Below are 18753 nucleotides of genomic sequence, written 5' to 3'. Positions count from 1 at the left end.
TTCAAGGTTATGGGTATCTCCATTATCCCACCAGGGCTGGAACCTCCTCACCCCTTCCTTAGAGAAAGCTGGAGAAAAACAAAACAAAACAAAACAAAAAACAACCAAACAACAACAAAAACACCCAGCAGTGGGAACCTGTCTGTTGGCTAATTCCCCTAATAAAGGAAACAGGGCAGCGGAAGCACCACCTCCCCATCCTGATTTTCTCCCATAGTTTAGGAATGATTTATTTATTTCCATCCTCTTAATTGTTGGAGCAAAGACCATGAGTGAACATTGGCTGGAAAATTACTGTTCTTTCTTTGTTTAATGTGTTTGAATGACTTGCAAGGAACAGGTTTTTAGGTTTGTGATGCTGAGAAGGGGTGGCTGCCAAGTAGAAAGAAATGAGCTGCGGAGATCTAGAGTCAGCACTACAATTTACTAGATGTTGCACTTTACCTGGACCTCAATTTCCATTCCTTCCAAGTGGAAATAATGCTGTAAAACTCTACTACCTGTAAACCAGAACCACTATAAAAATACTCTATTGTCTTTGTAATGAGTTTCCCCAACCCCCTTGGCTTTAGAAAGGAAGATTTGGGGTGCCCTGGGGGAAGGCCTCTTAAGGTCCCAGGAACTGAGTACATAAATCACACAGCCAAGGTATATCTGGGCAGCCAAGAAGCTTTTTGCCTGAGACTCGGTGACCTTGGCTTCTTGTTTGGTTTTGAAAAATATACTTTTGTGCCTGGCCTCCAGAGCCACATCTCTACGCAAACGCCAGACCTCTGGCCTGGGCTGGGAGTCTTTCATTGGTTCCTTTGACAACAGCTAAGCACAGGCCAGTGTGGCGTAGGTTGAAAAGACTGCTTCCCACCCTTGGGGTGAGGCCAGAACACCACCAGCAAGACTAAACTCACATAAAATTCAGGCCATGGCCAATCCCTTATCCCCGTATCAAAGCTACCTACCCCCTGCCCGGGACTCCCCGGAGGCTACAGCTTCCCCGGTTCCTGGGCGGAGCTGGGCCTGCTGCGAGGGCTCCCCGCCTAGCCGGAGTCAGGCCTAATGGCGGGGGCTTTTCTTTTCACCCGCCTAGCCTGATGTGCTCCCCCTCCCCTTCCCTCCTTCCATCATTAATTGCTAAGAAAGGATCCCCGGCCCTTTCCATTTCCTCTGCGGCTCAAGAGCCCTGTTGTTATTTAATCCTGTGGCCACCCCTGCAGCATCCTCAGCGCTGTCGGCTCCACCCATCCACCTGGCCAATTCACGGTCACTCCAGCTCCCCCTTAAGGGGAACTGATGGGGGTGGGGGAAGGGGGCTACAGCAGCAGGGGGCCAAGCCCTTCGATGGTCAGGCTCCTCTGGCTACCGTCCCCTGAGAGCTGAGATGTGCGGGGAGAAGGGAGCAGCTGGCCAGGGCAGCAGAGGGCAGGAGAAGACCCGGGTACTGAGAACATTACACTGGGGCGGGGGCTGGGGGTGGGTGGGGGGGATGGGAGCACAACGAGGCGACAGCCAGGTCTCCTGGAGCAGCCAGCATCGCCCCAGGGGATGTGAGAGCCGGAAGAGGTCTGGGCCCAGCCGAGGTCCACACCCAAGAAATGAGGGGGAGGGGTGGCCTGCGCTCCCTCTGGAGAATCCGCCGCAGAAAAGGAACCAGGTTCATTCAACAAATCCCCCACCACACGCACACACATCATCCTCCTTTGATATGGATGTTTGACATTTTCTTAATTTTCTGTCAACACAGCTTCTATACCCCTCTCCCCCGACGTCCCTAGTTTATAGAGAGAAGCACCCGGCAGGGGTCTTCCCTCTATCTCCCCCCCCCCTACTGCCTGTGGAGTGTATAGAGCCCTAGATCTAGGTGTGTCCCCCCATCCCTCCCGCACTCCGCTCGGGATTCCGAGGTCGTAGCTCCCCCATCCCCCAGGGGCCCCCAGTTACACTGAAGGTCCCAGCCCAGGCCCGCAGTGGCGTGAAGGTGCCTTTACCTCCTCTCGCAGGCGGGGAGGGGGGTACAACCCGCGCAGCTGAGCCAGCTGCAGCAGTCGCCGCCGCCCTCCATTCATTAAAAAAAAAAAAAAAAAAAGCAACAACAACCACCACCCCTCTTTGTAAAAGAACGACGGCCCCGGGAATAAAGGAAGACAGCCCCAGCAATCACGGGTTAAGTTCTTTTCCGGCCCCCCATTCATAAAAAGGAGCGCGGCGCATGCGCGCAAAGGGTCTCTTGTGCCCACCCATTCATAGAATCGCGGAGAGCGCGCATGCGCACTGGGGATCCATACCCTCCCATTCATAAAAAAGCCATTTTCCCAGGCAGTGGTTGCAACATCGCCGCCGAGGCAGCAAGAGGAGCTGACAGCGCGGAACTGGCGCTGCGGAGCGCTGGGAGCCGTGCCGGTTCCTCCGGCCGGCGTCTGCGGGTTCAGCAGCGTCTGACCGGCTCGAATTCGGGAATTTAAATAGACGTGGAGCTATGCTTGTGACTCCGCGGCTCCTCAAAGTAAGTCCCTGACCGGTTTCAGGATCTGAAACTGTTCCCCTGTGAGCAGCGACGCGATTCCCCCTCGGGCTGGGGCAAATGGTGCGCTATTCCTAGGCGCGCCTCAGTGCTGCTGCCCTCTCCCTGCGGCTCCTGGAGCGGCTGCGGTGCGCCGCAGCTCCCTAACGCCCTCGGCTGGGCCGGCACGGTGCCTGGCACCGGCGTTGCCAAGCCCCGGGCATTGCCAAGCCCGGCTTCCCCGCTCTCTTTGACTCGGGAAGCCCTATGCGTGTCCCGGGAGTTGCCTGTGGCCTGGCTCCTCTTTGCTCTTCGAGCCACCACCCTCTTTGGGCTCTGGAACAGGCGGCTCTGGGGTTCGTCTGGAACTACCTTTTGGGTCCGGCTGGTGCTTTCGTTCTGGGCGGGTCGGGCGGGTCGCCCCCCCCCCGCCCCCAACTAGGTGGTCACTGTGCTAACTCTGCAGGAGATCTCCCTAGCCCGCCGCAGCGGCCTATGCTCGACGTAGGTTTTTCTTTCCCTTTTGGAGCTGTAACGGACTGGGTTTTCTCTCTCCTGTCTCCCCCACCCCCTCGATGATCAGCTTAGGACCGGTCCTGGACTGGCCATTTCTTATCCGTCTCTTGGATGAGGCGGGTCTTCACCATCTGACCTTTGCTCTGCTGCATTTTCTGCTGTGCCACTGCCTTGCAGTTGCCTTTTCCTTCTCCAACCTCTGCAGGGCCTGAGGCCCTGGTGCCCCCCAGCTGCGCTAGGGCTGTGGTGGGGGCTGAAGGTGCGTTTATATAACGCCGAGCGTGTGGGAGCCGGAGGAAGAGGTTGCATGCGTAGGAGAGATAAGGCTCGTGCTTTCCCTCTTTCCTTCTTGGTGGTACCAGGCTTGACATCACCGAGAAGAAGAGAGGAGGATAGACACGGTATGTTCTGAGAATTCAGAATCGCCAAGGCCATGGGGGCAGTGAGGGGTCGAAGGCGGGTTTGGCCCCCTTGGGCATCTGGGTCTTGGCTCCATCACTGGGACGGACCATGGCTGTGCCCACTTCCCCCTCCATGCAGACGATCAAAAAGCATTTAGACAGTAGCTGCTCTTGTGCAAGAAGACGGGTTTCTCAATTCTCTTTGATTGGGGCAGGGGGTTGTGGGCAGAGGAGGCAAGAGAGGCAGAAAATGGTTGTATGGCTTGACCAGCTGAGCAATGGTGGGGAGAAGCAAACTGGACTGAGGAATTGGGGAGCTGAATGGTGCACCAAGGGCAGAGCTGCTGGCTGTCTCATTTCACTAGCTGCTGGCTGGGCATCCATATTGCCAGGCCTGTGTGAGGGCAGGAGGCTTCCTCTGGCGTATGGAGGTTCCACAAGCACCCAGCATGGTTGGTGCTGAAAGGAAAGGGGTAGTTTTAGAGGGGGCAGCCAGACTCTGGGAAACCCTTCTTTTCTGACTACCAAATCAGTGATGTGATTATACTGTTTGGGGAGGGGCGGGAGCCAGTGCATGTCTATCTGGTTAGCTGAATATGACTCCTGATGGCTTCTCTGGTCTTTCTGAGTGCAAGGTTAAGGCCCAGAACAGTGAGGAAATATGGGCTTATCAATCTCTTAATAAATCCAGTCTGCCATAAGGCCCTATCCTACCCGATATTGCACTGATAATTGCACAATGTTTAGAGTTTTCTGGATCATCACAAGAATGGAACCATAAACATCTGAAAATTTCAGGTTTTTACTTAGTCTTGTTTTGTTTTTTGGTACCCACTCCCTCTTTAGTGTATGGATGTGGAGAAGACTAGCAAAAGGAGGGCTGCCCTTGACCCTTCCCCCACCAACACCCCCAGCAGAAAGGTGGGAAAGACATGTCCAGTGTGAAATCCGGTATTTCTATTCTCAGCCCTTGGGAGGGTCCTCACTTGCCAACGAGCAGGCTCCAGGGGAATCACTGTTAACAATGTGCATGCCAGCTAGTGAAGCAATATTGCATGGCCCCTACAGTATTAGCCGGGTATTTTTGGCAGATTTTCTGGCAACTGGATAGACAAATGTTGGTTAACCAGGGAGATGAAGACATCGAAGCTGATGTCTTCTCTTGCTGATCTCCTTTTTAGATTTGAAGACATCATCACCTTCTTGTGGCCTAGGAATGCCTTCCAGCTTGTTCCCATGGCTTTTCCAATTGTCTTCCCAAATGGCTTTGGTTGGGCTTGGTGGAAGAAAAAGAACACAGAACCAGAGTGGTGATCCCTGCTGGCTGGAGCAGCTGGGGGTGGAGTGAGGGTCGGAGGGACTACGCAGTCTACGCTCTCAAGTGTATGTCATCTTTCCAGATACATGGAAGGATGATCTTTTTGGAATTCCATCCTTGGTCTAGTTTATACTCCCTTTGCACCCCACTCTGGCGAACCTGCTTCTGCCCCCAGGATTGGCTGGCTTGCACAACAAATTAAATGCTGCTTTTCAGTGCAAAATAAGAAAGTCAGTGATTTTAAAACTTGAGGGAAAAAGAATACCCATTAACACCTGTAGAAGTGGCATTTGAGGTGTGTTGCTGTAGGGCTTAATACTTTGGGATCACATATAGGGACTTTTCTTACAATTCCTCATGCTAAAAAAGGCCCAGTGACATCTTTCAGACACCGGGTTTGGGCCCTCACAAGCAATTTTTTTTTTGCCTCAGACCATTCTCTTAGATAGGATCAAGTGCCAAGTGTTGGTACCAAGGAAGTTTAAAAGAAGCTTCTCTTCATAGACCTTGTTCTGAGGGAGTTAGGGTTCAGAATCCAGAGTGCTTGTTACCTGGACCCCACAAAGGTAGAAGTTCCCTTGAGAGGATTCTTGTACAAGTCCACTTTCAGGGGTGTAGTTTAAAGTCTGGGTCTGGGATGTAGACGTTACACTGTTTTTAAGGAAGTTAGAATGTCAAGAGCAAGACAATTTGATTTCATGACCAGCCTGGAGCCCCTGACTAAAGAAGAAATACTGACTCGTTGGAATATATTTTTGGTTTTTAATTTATTACTGTTGTTATTTACCAGAAAACTGCTCATCTCTGGTTTAATGGAGACTGAACCTCACCTCTGGTAATGTCAGTGGCACTATCTCCTTGGCCCTTTTTTTTTTATTGTTGTTGTTGTTGTTATTAAAAGAAATTTTTTTTTTTTTTAAGAGCTGAAGGAAGAAGAAGGTGATAAAGAATGATATAGAAAATGATTACCTCTCCCAGACCAAGCTGGGGAGTGAGGCAGAACAGATGAGTGTTGTGCAGACCTGCTAGGTGTGGGTTGTACTTAGTCTCCTCATCTGTGGGTCGTGGAGAAGAAACCTCCCAGGGGCCCAAGGGCCAGCAGAGCAGCCAGGAAGTATCCAGGGCTGGCCTGGGTCTCTTGTTTTCTACAGGACTTCTAGCTGGCCTTAAGGGAACTTCTTTCTACATGGGGGTGGGGTGGGGTGGGTGGGTGGTGGTGGTAATCGCATGATGTAAGAGGCGGGGTATTCTTGGCTTTCAGGGGTTTGGGGCCACCCTGCAGATCCGGACAGCTGACAAGGCTGGGGATGTATCCGGGACATGTGGCTGGGCTTAAGAGGCTCCACCGTTCAGCTGTGATCATGATTGTTCTTTCCAAGGACAGCCGGTGGAGGAAGCAAGGGCACTGGAGAGGGAGCACAGATGTGCTGGGGCTGACGAGGAGGGAAGGGGCCCTTCTGGGGCAGGTGGCCTTTTGAAGAAAAGTGGCTTCCCTTGTCCGGGGGTAGTCTTTCTGGTTGGGGGAAGGGAGAGTAATTTCCTGCTCCTTTCCCAGGAGTCAAGCTAAAATGTGCTATAAGTTTATTTCTTAGAGGAGGGTGGCAAGATCAATAAAATGATCTTGGTGTCAGTGAGGGAATCCTCCCCTGGGGAGGTCTCCTTACCCCAGTAGTGCTTAACCTGTGCCAGAGCTCAGCAGGTTTCTTCTCTCCCCGTTTTCTCCCTCTTAACTTCTAATTCTTTAAGGGCATCTGAACAGACAACAACTCTAGGGATAATACATTGAAGTTAAAATTTGAAGCTAGTTAGGTTAGAATTGCCTAAAGCCAAGTACAGCTGAAATGATTGGTTGTGAGAGGAAAGAGAAAGAGGGTTGGAACTGATCGCTGGTGATGAAAGTAGGTATTTTGTTTTTTGGCTTTTTAAAAAATCTCTAACAGATTATGGCCAGAGGTGAGCTCCTTCCAGTGGGGGTGGGGGTGGGGGATATTGAGATAAATCCAGCTGCCTAAGTACTTTATTATTTTGAGGAGTCATTCTCAGCTGATACTTGTCTTCTACTGTAGGGTGCAGAGGAAGTCAAGTTCCTGGCCCTCAACCCCACCAAACCCACCACAGCCCTTATGGTGTTTTTGAAGCAGTAAGTCATTATCTGGTTGGAGTTTAATGAACCACACTGGGATCTTGTCACAAAGAACTAAGTACTGGTGGTGAGTAAAGGTGGGCATGCTCTTTGGCCACCCAGAGGACTTTTTTTTTTCTTTTCAGTTGTTAAAGGGTTAAACAGCATCACTGAAAGAACCTGCTGAGACTGAATGGAGCAGTTGCAGAAACTACCATTCATTTAGAGCTTCTGGCTAGTTTGACAGTTAAGTTAACCCAGAACTTTCAAAGTACAACTGCCAGGTCGTCCTAATATTTCCCAACTCTGCTTCCCTGGATCATGCCAGGGGAAGGTGGGAGGGCAGTAATGTGGACATGTAATATGCCTTTTAGTTTTTTTTTTTTTTTTTTTTTTTGCCACCCAACTCTCCGCTCCTTCCTAAGTGGCAAATGCTGGACTTCTCAGACCTACTGCCTTCCTAAGCAGCAAATACTGGACTTCTTAGACCTACTGATTCTTTTTCTTTGGGACTCTTGTGGCTTTCTCTGGCTACTTTTTTTTTTTTTTTTGCCTCCAGCTTTATCGCTGGGGCTCTGTGCCTGTAGCACTAATCCACTGCTCCTAGAGGCTTTCCCTCCCCCCCTTTTGTTGCTCTTGTTTATCATTGTCCTTGTTGTTATTATTGTTGTCATTGCTGTCGTGTTGTTTTTTTTTTTTTTTTTTTTGGATAGGACAGAAACTGAGAGAGGGGAAGACAGAGGGGGGAGAGAAAGATAGACACCTGCAGGTGGGGAGCTGGGGACTTGAACTGGGACCCTTCGCTGGTGCACTTAACCCGCTACCGCCCCACCCCCAACCTTGCTACTCTTTACCTTCCCTACAGACTTGGACCAGAAACCCCATAGGGAATATGACTTGGTAACTTTCAATAAGCTCAGTAAGGGAGTGGGATCAAGGGTCCCTCTTGCTCTGGAGTTTATTTATTTTGCCACTAAGGTTAATTGCTTGGTGCTCTGTACCTACATGATACCTACACTCTCCGTACACTCCTTTTTTAAACACACAGAGAGACCACAAAAAGAGATACCACAGCACCACTGCCCTGCTTGTGAGGTCTCCGCTGTGCAAGTGCTCCTATATGGTGGTGGAGGTTCAAACACTTCCATATCTATGATACAGTGTGATTCTACTAGAGGCCCCAAGTTCACTTTTTTTTTAAATATATTTTTTTACTATTTATTTATTCCCTTTTGTTGCCCTTGTTGTTTTATTGTTGTAGTTATTATTGTTGTCGTTGTTGAATAGGACAGAGAGAAATGGAGAGAGGAGGGGAAGACAGAAAGGGGGAGAGAAAGACACCTGCAGATCTGCTTCACCACCTGTGAAGCGAATCCCCTGTAGGTGGGGAGCCGGGGGCTTGAACTGGGATCTTTCCGCTGATCCTTGCGCTTTGCACCCCAAGTTCACTTTAAAGACTGCTTTGTACTAAGATTCTACGAGTGAAGCCCATTCACCTTTAAGAAAACTAAAAAATGATAATAGTAAAGCAAAGGAGGTGTGTGAGATGATAGGAAGGATGAGGAATTGGAAATAAAGAGAGTCTGATTTTAAACTGTCCTCAAACTCAAAAATCAAACTCAAAATCAGGAAGCACCTGACCATATTTCTCTGCCTGGTTTGATTAAAAGCCCAGGAAGCTATATTTTGTGTAGTGATTGGCCCTGTTTTTCTTGCCTTGAATACCCAGGAATTATTGCAATTTAGGGCTGCCTACTTGGGATTGCAGCCTTGAGCCTGTCCTGTCTGAGCTCTGGTCCAACCTTGATCACTTGCCACTTCTGATCTTTTGTTCTTCTATATATTCTCTGCAAAATGGATATTAGTTTCCAAGGTGATGGGTGATGGTGAGGATTAAATGAGAAAATCATTGAGGGCTTTGCATGGAGTGTGATACCAAGAAATATTTCATAAATAATAGCTGCTTCCATAATTACTATTTATTATTATTTGAAAGTTTGAGTGGAGGTTAAAAGTTTCCTCATACTAATCCATGAGTCTGCCCCATAAAACTGAATGAGGTGCTTCTCTAGCTAAATGGAGCTCTGGCTTTGTTTCTCTGTCCACAGTCTACCAAATTGGTCATCAGTCTTCCAAGCAGCCTACATGAGGAAAAAGCCCTCCTTTCACCTATTTGTATTATAAATCTCTTCCTTCCTTGGAGGGGAAGTAGAGAGAACATATTAAACTGCACTTAAGTTCGCCAGGGTTGCTTTGACAGGTGGGTGTGTCCTTGTGGTGGAGATTGATCTTAAAAACCAACTGCGGATGGGTGTTTTCCTGAGACTTCATTTAGCAGTGCTGAGACCTTATCAGGCAGGCTGCTCAGGAAGTTGTCTCCCCACCCCCAACAGAAGCTTCTAGAGGTACTCCTGGGGAGACGATCCTGCTTAATGGTGGCGTGAATGAAGCCTTAAGGCCTGGAAAGGTTAAGCCAGTGGAACTGGAAGCCAGCTGCTGGTTTTTTGCTGAGCTGGTGGCCTGATGGAATCCTCCATCAGGGTTACGGTAGGAAGGAGGCATTTGAGAATATTCCTGCTGTAGCCATCTTGGATGCTACTTGTCCCAAGAGAGCTGAGTCATTGTGGACCAAGCTCCCTCCCCAGTGTCTGGCCCCCACTGCAGACCCAGATGTGGACAGCTGCCTCTGGAGAGTGAAGAGGGGAGCTTCCACCCAGCTTTCCTGGTGGGATTTTTTTTTCCATGGGACCTTTTCAATGAATTTGCCTTTTGAGTCCAAGGCCTATTAAAATCCCTAAGCAATGTGCCATGCCTTTATACCTTCGCTTTATCTACAGTAAATGTGACTTTTTTTTTTTTTATCCCAGAAACAGAGCTGGGGATAGAAGACAGGAAGTATGGGGCGGGGTGGCACCCTTAATTTTCCTCACAGCGTACGTAGCAAGTCCAGATCCTGGTTCTAAGAGGCAAAAACCTAACTACACAGTCATAACCTTCACGCTGCCTTTTCCCCCCCATCTAATTTCTTTCTTTTTTTTTTTAATATTTCCCCTTTTGTTGCCCTTTTATTGTCGTAGTTATTGTTGTTGGAGGTGTTGTTGGATAGGACAGAGAGAAATGGAGAGAGGAAGGGAAGACAGAGAAGGGGAGAGAAAGATAAGACACCTGCAGACCTGCTTATGAAGCGACTCCCCTGCAGGTGGGGAGCCGGGGGCTCGAACTGGGATCCTTATGCTTGTCCTTGCACTTTGTGCCACGTGTGCTTAACCCACTGCACTTATGCCCCACCCCTAATTTTTTTTATGCCTTAGGATTTTGTGTGTGTGTGTGTGTGTGTGTGTGTGTGTGTGTGTTTAAACCAGAGCACTGCTGAGCTCTGGTTTATGGTGGTGCCAGGGATTGAACCTGGGACTTTAGAGCTTCAGGCATGAGAGAATCTTTGCATAACCATTATTTTATCAACCCCACTGCCAGACATTTTGCTGACAGGACCCAGACTATTTGTGACCTGAATTTTTGAATGAATGGAACAGAGTTGTATGGGGTGGGGGTTCTGGCTAAGACACCTCTTGGCTGCCTCCAGAGAGTCTTATCCTGTACCTTTGTCAGCATTTTCCATTCTAGTACCTTGTCACACATTCCCTAGGCAGCTCCTACCCCTTATCTATGGACCCCAAACCCATTTATTTGGAACTCCTGCAGAGAATAATACCATGAGCAGCTGTCAAGGTAGTATTTCCTGAAGTTTCCTGTAGCGCACGCCCAGCCTGATCCATGGAAATTATTCCTCTAGATGCTTCTTTGACATTTTCCTCCATCCAGCCCTTACCACAGGTTCCCCACAATAGGTAAATGACTACTTCTTGGTGGCAACCTGCTTGAAGCTTAAGGCAAAGTCTTTCACTGGACAGACTTGGTCCAAGTCGGGGGAAAGAAAAAGACATACTAGCGTCTTCAAGGAAGTGTAGAGCTTTGGGAGCAAAGCTTCAAATGGAGCGTTGAATTTTGTAGATAAATAAAACCCATTGCTTTCTTTTCTTTTTTCCTTTCTCTTTTCTTTCCATGTGGGCTGTATAGATGGTATATTGATGAAAACTCTGTGGATAAGTTCCCTTTTATCTTTTGCATGAACTTTGCATTTTGAGTGAGGCCTTTATTTCACAAGACTAGAAAGCATCTAAACTAAGCCCTTCCCCAAATAACTGAACCATTTCTTTTTAAAAAAATTTTTTTTAAATATTTACTTATTCCCTTAATGTAATTTTTTTTTAACTGAACCATTTCTAATCAAATTGTTGCTTCCAAGTAGGGGAAGAAGTCTAACACTTCGTTACCCTGAATGTCTTTTATCCCCTCTTCAATCCTTACTTTAAAGTATGGATGCATCAACAGGGGTGAAGTGTTATTTTCCTGGAATTGGAAACTGTCCAGAGGTTGGAGGGCTATGGGATTAACTAGAAGTGGGAGTCTATCTTCATCCCCTTCATTGGCAAGAGGAACCTAGCAGGAGAGGTTGCTCTCCAAAATAGAATGTCATAGCACCTTGTAAAATAATTTACCTAGCCCCACTCGCCTCCCTAGCCCATAACAGATTAATATCATTTTTTTCTTTCTTTTTAAAGATTGTTCTCTTCCGTTTCTACCCACACCCTGTTCTACCCCCTCCCCCTGGTGGAATCTTCCCAGAGTCTAATCTTTCTCTTGGAGTCCAAATCATGTCCCCTTGGGCAGAGGTCTTGGCCTTCTGCTGCAATTTCTTTAAATTGATCTCCAGCCGAATTCCAAATGTAAAGGTCAGCAGGCGAGGAAATGGCACTTCTAATAGAAAACAATGTGCACTTTCTAAATTTGAACCAAGCTGTTTCCACTCTTTGATTTAAGTGACTTCCTGGGGTTCCGTGTCAGGCACTGCAGTTGAATCTCTGGCCAGATTCCAACTTAAAATTGCACTCTCTCGGTGAAATCAGAAACTGATCCAGGGTTGGCTTAGCTATTCTAGTAAAGAGCATTTAGGCTGAATGTTCAGCTCAGCACTTGGAAATGGGTGATGTGAGAGCCCCTCAAGAGGATTTCCCATCCAAGTTGTCAGAAGCTCACCTACCCAGCGATGATTCGCTGCTGGAGGTTGCTGCTCTGAGAAGTTGTAATAAGTTAATATCCTGAAGTGCAGGCATCAGATCCAGTCCTTCCTTCTCCTGTGACTATCTGAAATTTGAAAAAAGGCTTTTGTTTATACAGCTGATAAACTCCATGGGCAAACACAGGCACTGTTTGTCACGACCATCATATTCTTAGCTTTCAGCACAATGCTTGGCACATAGTGCTTATATTAGTCCTCCTCAGATCTAAACTGTTGCTCAATGGGACTGTGGTGCTTGATTGATGGCTTGACATTTGGTGATAGGAATACTTGCCTGCCAGGCAGGATGCTAGGTACTGGGTGTGCAGATTCCCACTAAGTTCCCACAACAACCTATCCTACAGATTATAAAAAGTAAGGCAAAGAGATTGAAGGGTTTTACTCAATAGCAACACGGCTAGGCAGAAGTGAGAATTCTAACTTGGATCTGATCCCAGAAACTGGAATTATGGATCTTAATTAAGGAGTGTGTTTCACAGGAACTGTGAGAATGAATTGGGACAGTATACCTTTAAGCCCCAGTTCAGCTACTGATGGCTTTTATATGACTTTGGATAAGTTAATTATTTAAAAAATATATTTTATTTTAGAGAGACCAGAGCACTGCTCAGCTCTAGCTTATGGTGATTCTGGAGACTGAACCTGGGACCTTAGAGTGTCAGGCATGAAAGTCTTTTTTTTTTTTTTTTTGCATAATCATGACGATGTCTTTCCATCTCATTTGTTTAGTTTTTAAAGGTTTTATTTTAAGGGTGGGACAGTGGTGCATTGGGTGAAGTGCACATAGTAGGAAGTTAAAAGACCCAGTTCAACACTCCTGTCCCTCATCCCCCACCTTCACAAGGGATGTTTCACAAGAGGAAGCAGGTCTGCAAGTGTCTATCTTTCTCCCTGGCTACCAGGAGCAGTGGATTTGAAGTGCCAGCACCAAGCCCAGTGACAACCCTGGAGGAATTTTTTTTAATTTTATTTTTTTCACCAGAGCACTGCTTAGCTGTGGTTTACGATGGTGTTAGGGGCTGAATTTGGGACCGCCAAGCCTCAGACAGGAAAGTCCTATTGTATAAACCATTATGTTGGTTCCCTCACCACCACTCGATCCCCACCTCCAGCCCTGGACAAGAGCATTATTTTTTTTTAACTAGAAAAAAAGGTAAGTACAATAGAGGGTATGAATTTTGTAGAGAGTCAGCAGCCTATATGTACATGTTAAGTACTCGATGAATGCTATTTCCACCACTTATTTTTGCCATCTCTCTGCTGTGGAGTCCACCCAGGGAATCCTTGGTTCCCAAGGGTTCCCAAGGACCTGATGAGGGTGGGAGTGTCAACAGGCCACACATACTGATGCCTGGAATCCATTCTTTCTCCCTTTTCCCCACCCCACCAGGGCCCTTAGACGCCTGCTTTCTTACTGCAGCCCAGGACCATGGAGCCCCCTATCCCACAGACCGCCCCCTTGACTCCCAGCTCAGTCATGGTCCAGCCCCTCCTGGATAGCCGAATGTCTCACAGCCGGCTCCAGCACCCCCTGACCATCCTGCCCATTGACCAGATGAAGACCAGCCATGTGGAGAATGACTACATAGACAACCCTGGCCTGGTGCCCCCCACTGGCCCTAAGCGGACCCGGGGTGGGGCTCCTGAGTTGGCCCTGACACCCGCCCGCTGTGACCAGGACATCACCCACCACTGGATCTCCTTCAGTGGGCGCCCCAGCTCTGTCAGCAGCAGCAGCAGCACATCCTCTGACCAGCGGCTCTTAGACCACATGGCACCGCCTCCTGTGGCTGACCAAGCCTCCCCGAGGGCCGTGCGCATCCAGCCCAAGGCCATCCACTGCAAGCCGCTGGACCTCAAGGGCCCGGTGACCACGCTGCCCCCAGAGCTAGATAAGCACTTCTTGCTGTGCGAGGCCTGTGGGAAGTGTAAGTGCAAGGAGTGTGCATCCCCTCGGACGTTGCCTTCCTGCTGGGTCTGCAACCAGGAGTGCCTGTGCTCGGCCCAGACCCTGGTCAACTACGGCACCTGCATGTGCCTGGTGCAGGGCATCTTCTACCACTGTACCAACGAGGACGATGAGGGCTCCTGCGCTGACCACCCTTGCTCCTGCTCCCGCTCAAACTGCTGCGCCCGCTGGTCTTTCATGGGCGCCCTGTCCCTGGTGCTGCCCTGCCTGCTCTGCTATCTGCCCGCCACTGGCTGCGTGAAGCTGGCCCAGCGCGGTTATGACCATCTGCGACGTCCTGGGTGCCGCTGCAGGCACACGAACAGCGTCATCTGCAAGGCAGCTTCTGGGGATGCCAAGGCCAGCAGACCTGACAAGCCTTTCTGATGCTTGGGTCCAGGCACTCATGCTCTCACCCCCTGGAACCTGGCCACCTTCTGACACCTAAGAAGACTTGCAGGGAGTCCTGAGGTCTGAACTTCCTGCAGCTCATCTTGCTGGGCACTCACTCAACTCCCTGTCACCCCAATGTCAGGGAAGAAATGAGAGACCACCAAGGTCTGCCTTCTTCTCTCCCCTAAAAAAGATGAAGAAGCAACTTTGGGTTTGTTTTTCAGGGTGCTGGAACTTTGTGTCAAACAGACAGTGGAAGGGGGGTGTGGTGTAGCCAGGGTGGGGGACAGATCTTTCTCTTTTTTGGAGGACAGAACACAGATGTGGACACAAACCCGGAAGTTGCACCTGCTTGAATACTTCTTAGTCCCCCCCCCCCCCATCTTCCTTTCTCCTTGGCTGCCTGGGAGAAATCACTTGAGTGGTCAGGGGACTTTTGAAGAAGATCCTTGGAGTCTTGATGTCTTTACCTTCTTCTCCCCCCTCCACCTCAGTTGGTCCCTGCCTGACACCTAACAGGGACCATGTAGACTCTGGCGGCCCCTGTTGTATATACTGAGAACAGAGGGTAGCCAGTGAGTCCCTGCTTCCCTTGCTCTGCCTCCCCAGAGCCACGGACAGTACAGTTCTCCTTTCCAGCTTCACTGCTAACTCTTGGGGGGAAAGGGTGTTTCACTCACAACACCGACTTTCGGTTCTTAACTGAGTCACAGACTCTCCTGCCCGCTGCATGTCCCGAGTTCTCTCCACTCAGATCCTTTCCAGAAACTTGATGATGGGTAGAGAAGTCCGGGGCAGCAAATGTGAGACCAAATACCATTTTTGCCAATGAGTCTGAAGCTGTGGTCTCTGGATCCAGTCATTATGTTTTTATAGATTAATTAAACCAGATGCTAACGATGTTATAAAGAAAAAAGAAATAATGAAACACACTTGCTTCCTTTTGGGCCACCCCCCAGGAAGGGCTGATTTTAAAATCTGGGGGGGGGCGTGCGGCCTCAAGGAACACAATCCCTCCCCACCAAGAACAGGATTTTAACAGCAAAGAGGAGAGGCAGCACCTCCCATTGGCAGAGTGACAGCTGATCCTAGCTGGGGGTGGGTTCCTTCTCTTCTGATGCTGCTGCTTGCTGTCATAGCCTTTTATGTACAGTGATGTGTCTGTGTCTTTAATGTAAATAGATTATGAAAAAAGAGTCTATTCCAGTGTTAGGAAGGCCCTGGTGGGGGAGTCAGGAGAGTGTGGGTGGGTGGGGGCGATTTTCCAGGGGCTGGCTCCTCATGGTTGAGCCTTGCTTTTGTGCGTAGCCCCACTCCCCCCACCCCCCTCTAGGCAGCCCTCAAAGTAGCAACTCTCTCTCTCTCAAGGTGCTAAAGGACTCAGAAAGTGCAGCGTCCGTCCAGTGGGTAGGTACTTATTGCATGCAAAAGCTGTAGTGTGTCTGGTCCTTCCTCCCCAGCTATTGTGAGGGAGTTTTTGTTTTGTGTGGTATTTTGTGTTACCCCCTCTAACAAGAGGAAGCAGCCTGGGTCAGAAGAGCTACCCCAGGTGAGATGGGAAGTGCATGGCGTGAAGTGTTGGTAGCATTTCCAGTTTGTCTGTAGAGGCTGAATTGCTTCCCGGAAGGAGGCAAGTAGCTGTGGTTGGTATGCACCCAATGCTTCTCAAGGAGTTTTTTTTTCCTTTCCTTCTGGAAGACTAGTAGTAATATCTTATGATTTAGCGTAAGTTAATTGTAACCATAGGTATTTATTGATTGGAAGACAGAAGGGGGAGGTTCTTATTATTTTAGGATTTATTTATATAACATTTTGCTAGCTTGTAAAAGGCAAATATGAAACATTGCATCTGCATTTTCTAAGGCTGATTCACCTAGCTGCCCTTGCTACAGTCAGCGAATGGTCTTGCACAAATCTGAAGGAATGGTAGGGAAGAAAACACATTCAGCCAACCACTTATACTAATTGAATGTATCAGCTATGTGCTGAAAGGGACTGGAGAGGTTTTCTTCAGAGTAGGTGTGCAGAGGTCTTCCCCTTCCCCCAAATGAGAGGACATTCATCTACTCTTGGGGTGGGGTGAGGGGGTCTTCAGAACTTTCCCCAGAGCCCCTTCCTCAAGTGTCTCTCTATGGGAAACTTGACCTAGTGGCAAGCTGCACTTTGGTGATCTTGGTGTTCTATGCGCTGGTTCTGTGGAGAATTGATTTACATAAGCTGTGTATTATACACAACACACACACCCCTCTACCCTACACTGATCCTCTGTCTACATAGACCCTGTTTCTTGGCAGACAGCCTCCTGAACCCTGCCTTTTTGTGTACATAGTTGTAAACATGGATTTTTTTTCTGGGGTTTGGTTTTTTTCTGGCTCCCACTACCCCCATTTTGGCTTGTTCTTTGGTTTGCGCTCATCCTTTTAGATGGATGTCTGCAGAGCGGTGCCCCGTGTGCTCAGTGGGAAGGCGTGAAGCAGTGTGGGTTCCCTCAGTTCTGTGGTGTTGGCCTTCCCTCTGCATGTTTTCTTCTCAGCTTCTTGGCAAAGAAAACTGGCTCATCCATGGATGCCAGGGGCCAGTCAAGGGCCACTGAGGTACCAAGCTCTCAGAAACATAACACATAACTGTGGCTGACTATGCTTCCTGTCACCAGTGACTTGCCTGGTGGGACTGACAAGAAAAACACATCACTTTTCCTATGCCTCATCTTGACCCTTTTTGGAAAGTGCCCGCTGGTTCCACTTCTAGTCAGCTTGCAGTGGTTTGTAGTTCTGCTTGAATCAGAAGTGGGGCGCATAAACCTGGATTCAGGACATTTCTTCTTTGTACCCTCCCCTTGGTTGTTTGAACAGCCAAGACCACAGCAGGAACTCTGGTACCTGGGTTGAAGACCAACTGTAGCAGTTGCTACAGGCCCCTGTGCAACTGAGAGATGGAAGACCTTCATGAGATTCCTGTGATTCTTCGGGCATTTTAGAGCCTGTACAGCCTATTGTATATCAAGTGAGGCCCCAGTAGGAAATGACTTGGCCAAGGTGACACAGCTTGGAAAAGGAATGGTGGGGAACGGCAGCCAGGCTTCCTCACCGTGAAGCTCCATATTCTTCAGGCTGCTCCAGAAGATGCTGGAGCAGGTGTGGGCAGCACATGTTTGCACTGTACAAATGCACTGGGGCATCCCTTGATGTTCACCAGCCTTCTGGTTCATGCCCTTGGTAAGCTTTCTCATGCCCTCTGCTTACTGTGACTGTTGATGGCAAGTCTTGGCGCTGCTATCTTTGTTTGCTGTGGGTGACTATGTGATGTCTCATCTTGCTTTCTCTTCTTACTGCCCCACAGTTTGGTGTCGTGTTACAAAACAAAAGCTGTTCAAGGTCCCCCACGCCTCTGCATTCCTATTTCATTTCCCCCTGTCACTGTAGCCCCCTTCTCACCCACCCCACAACAAAAGTTACCACAGAAGGTTTCCTTTGTATAGAATATTTATTTTGAAGCTCTATTTTAATAGTATTTATTTTAGAAAGTCTACTATTGTAAGAGTTCTTCTGTTTGTGAAGAAAAAAACAAGTTAAAAACTGAATGTACTGATCTAGAAAATATATATAAATATATATTGTTAAATATACACAGGACTGCCATTTCTCTTGTGTCTGTGTGTTTACCTCCTGACATCCTGACCCTGCAAGGTCCCATCTGCGCAGGAACACTTGCCAAAGGGAAATTCGTGTCCAAATGCCTGCAGGACAGAGCAGGAGGAGAGCTTCCTGGGCAATGCCCTAGGCAGTGTCACTCCTGTTTACTCCTTCCCAGTCTCAAGGAAGACCCTGGAGGGAAAGCTTTGTTTTCTTAGGAAGCTTAATTCTGCCAGTAGAGGTGGGAAGGCTACCTCCCTTGACATCCTGCTGTCTCCAAAACAGACTTCACCTACACACACAACATGCATACATGCTTTGAGAAAGCTCTTGCTATTTACTTATTTTTCACTAGTTTGGTGGACACAGCAAACTGCCCCTTAGATAACTTAAGGCCTCCTATCTACTTAATGACATTCCATTGCCCTTCTAATGCACCTGTCACTTGCCTCCCCTTGTCCCCCTCCTCCAAATCCACAGACCTAGTCATGTATCAATTTCTATAGCTGTGGGCTTTTTAATTGCCTTAAGTTCAAATGTCAATCATAGTGAACATCACTTTGTTTTGAATGTATGAAGCAAATGTTTCGTTTTCTGAATTCTAGATTCCCTGTTACCAAAAGTAGGGACAAATAACTAACAATATGGGGGGTAAGGGGTAGGGAGGTAGAGGCCAGGAGTCCTTGTGCCAGTCTTGGTTTTTCTGGTGTTCACCATTATGGTGTCTCCCACCCTTTGAAGCCTTAAGCTCCTCACCACATAGTTCAAGTCCATCCTAAGGGTTTCTGG

The 18753-nt window shown here is 48.5% G+C and overlaps 1 protein-coding gene and 1 long non-coding RNA gene across 2 annotated transcripts in view; one reads left to right on the top strand and one right to left on the bottom strand.

The window, feature by feature from the left end:
- The first annotated feature begins 2330 nt into the window (after positions 1-2330).
- Positions 2331-17970, top strand: SPRY4 (sprouty RTK signaling antagonist 4). The gene is made up of 2 exons (XM_007518995.3): positions 2331-2497; positions 13382-17970. Exon 2 carries the CDS (start codon positions 13421-13423, stop codon positions 14324-14326), a length of 906 nt encoding a protein of 301 aa, XP_007519057.1. The 5' UTR covers positions 2331-2497; positions 13382-13420; the 3' UTR covers positions 14327-17970.
- LOC132535131 (uncharacterized) overlaps positions 3270-18753 on the bottom strand; it is a 35429-nt gene continuing 19945 nt past the window's right edge. Inside the window, exons 2-3 of the long non-coding RNA XR_009546918.1 lie at positions 11953-12056; positions 3270-3870 (exon numbers count right to left, since the gene is read on the bottom strand). This is a non-coding gene — a long non-coding RNA (uncharacterized LOC132535131). The remainder of the gene's footprint in view (positions 3871-11952; positions 12057-18753) is intronic.

This window comes from Erinaceus europaeus, chromosome 2, assembly GCF_950295315.1.
Source record: "Erinaceus europaeus chromosome 2, mEriEur2.1, whole genome shotgun sequence".
In the NCBI taxonomy this organism is placed as follows: domain Eukaryota; kingdom Metazoa; phylum Chordata; class Mammalia; order Eulipotyphla; family Erinaceidae; genus Erinaceus; species Erinaceus europaeus.
The sequence above is the reverse complement of the archived record's forward strand: the minus strand, read 5'-3'. Positions and strand labels throughout refer to the sequence as shown.

Excerpts from the sequence above, each read along its gene's own strand:
- SPRY4 (XM_007518995.3), top strand. The coding sequence starts at position 13,421 with ATGGAGCCCCCTATCCCACAGACCGCCCCCTTGACTCCCAGCTCAGTC.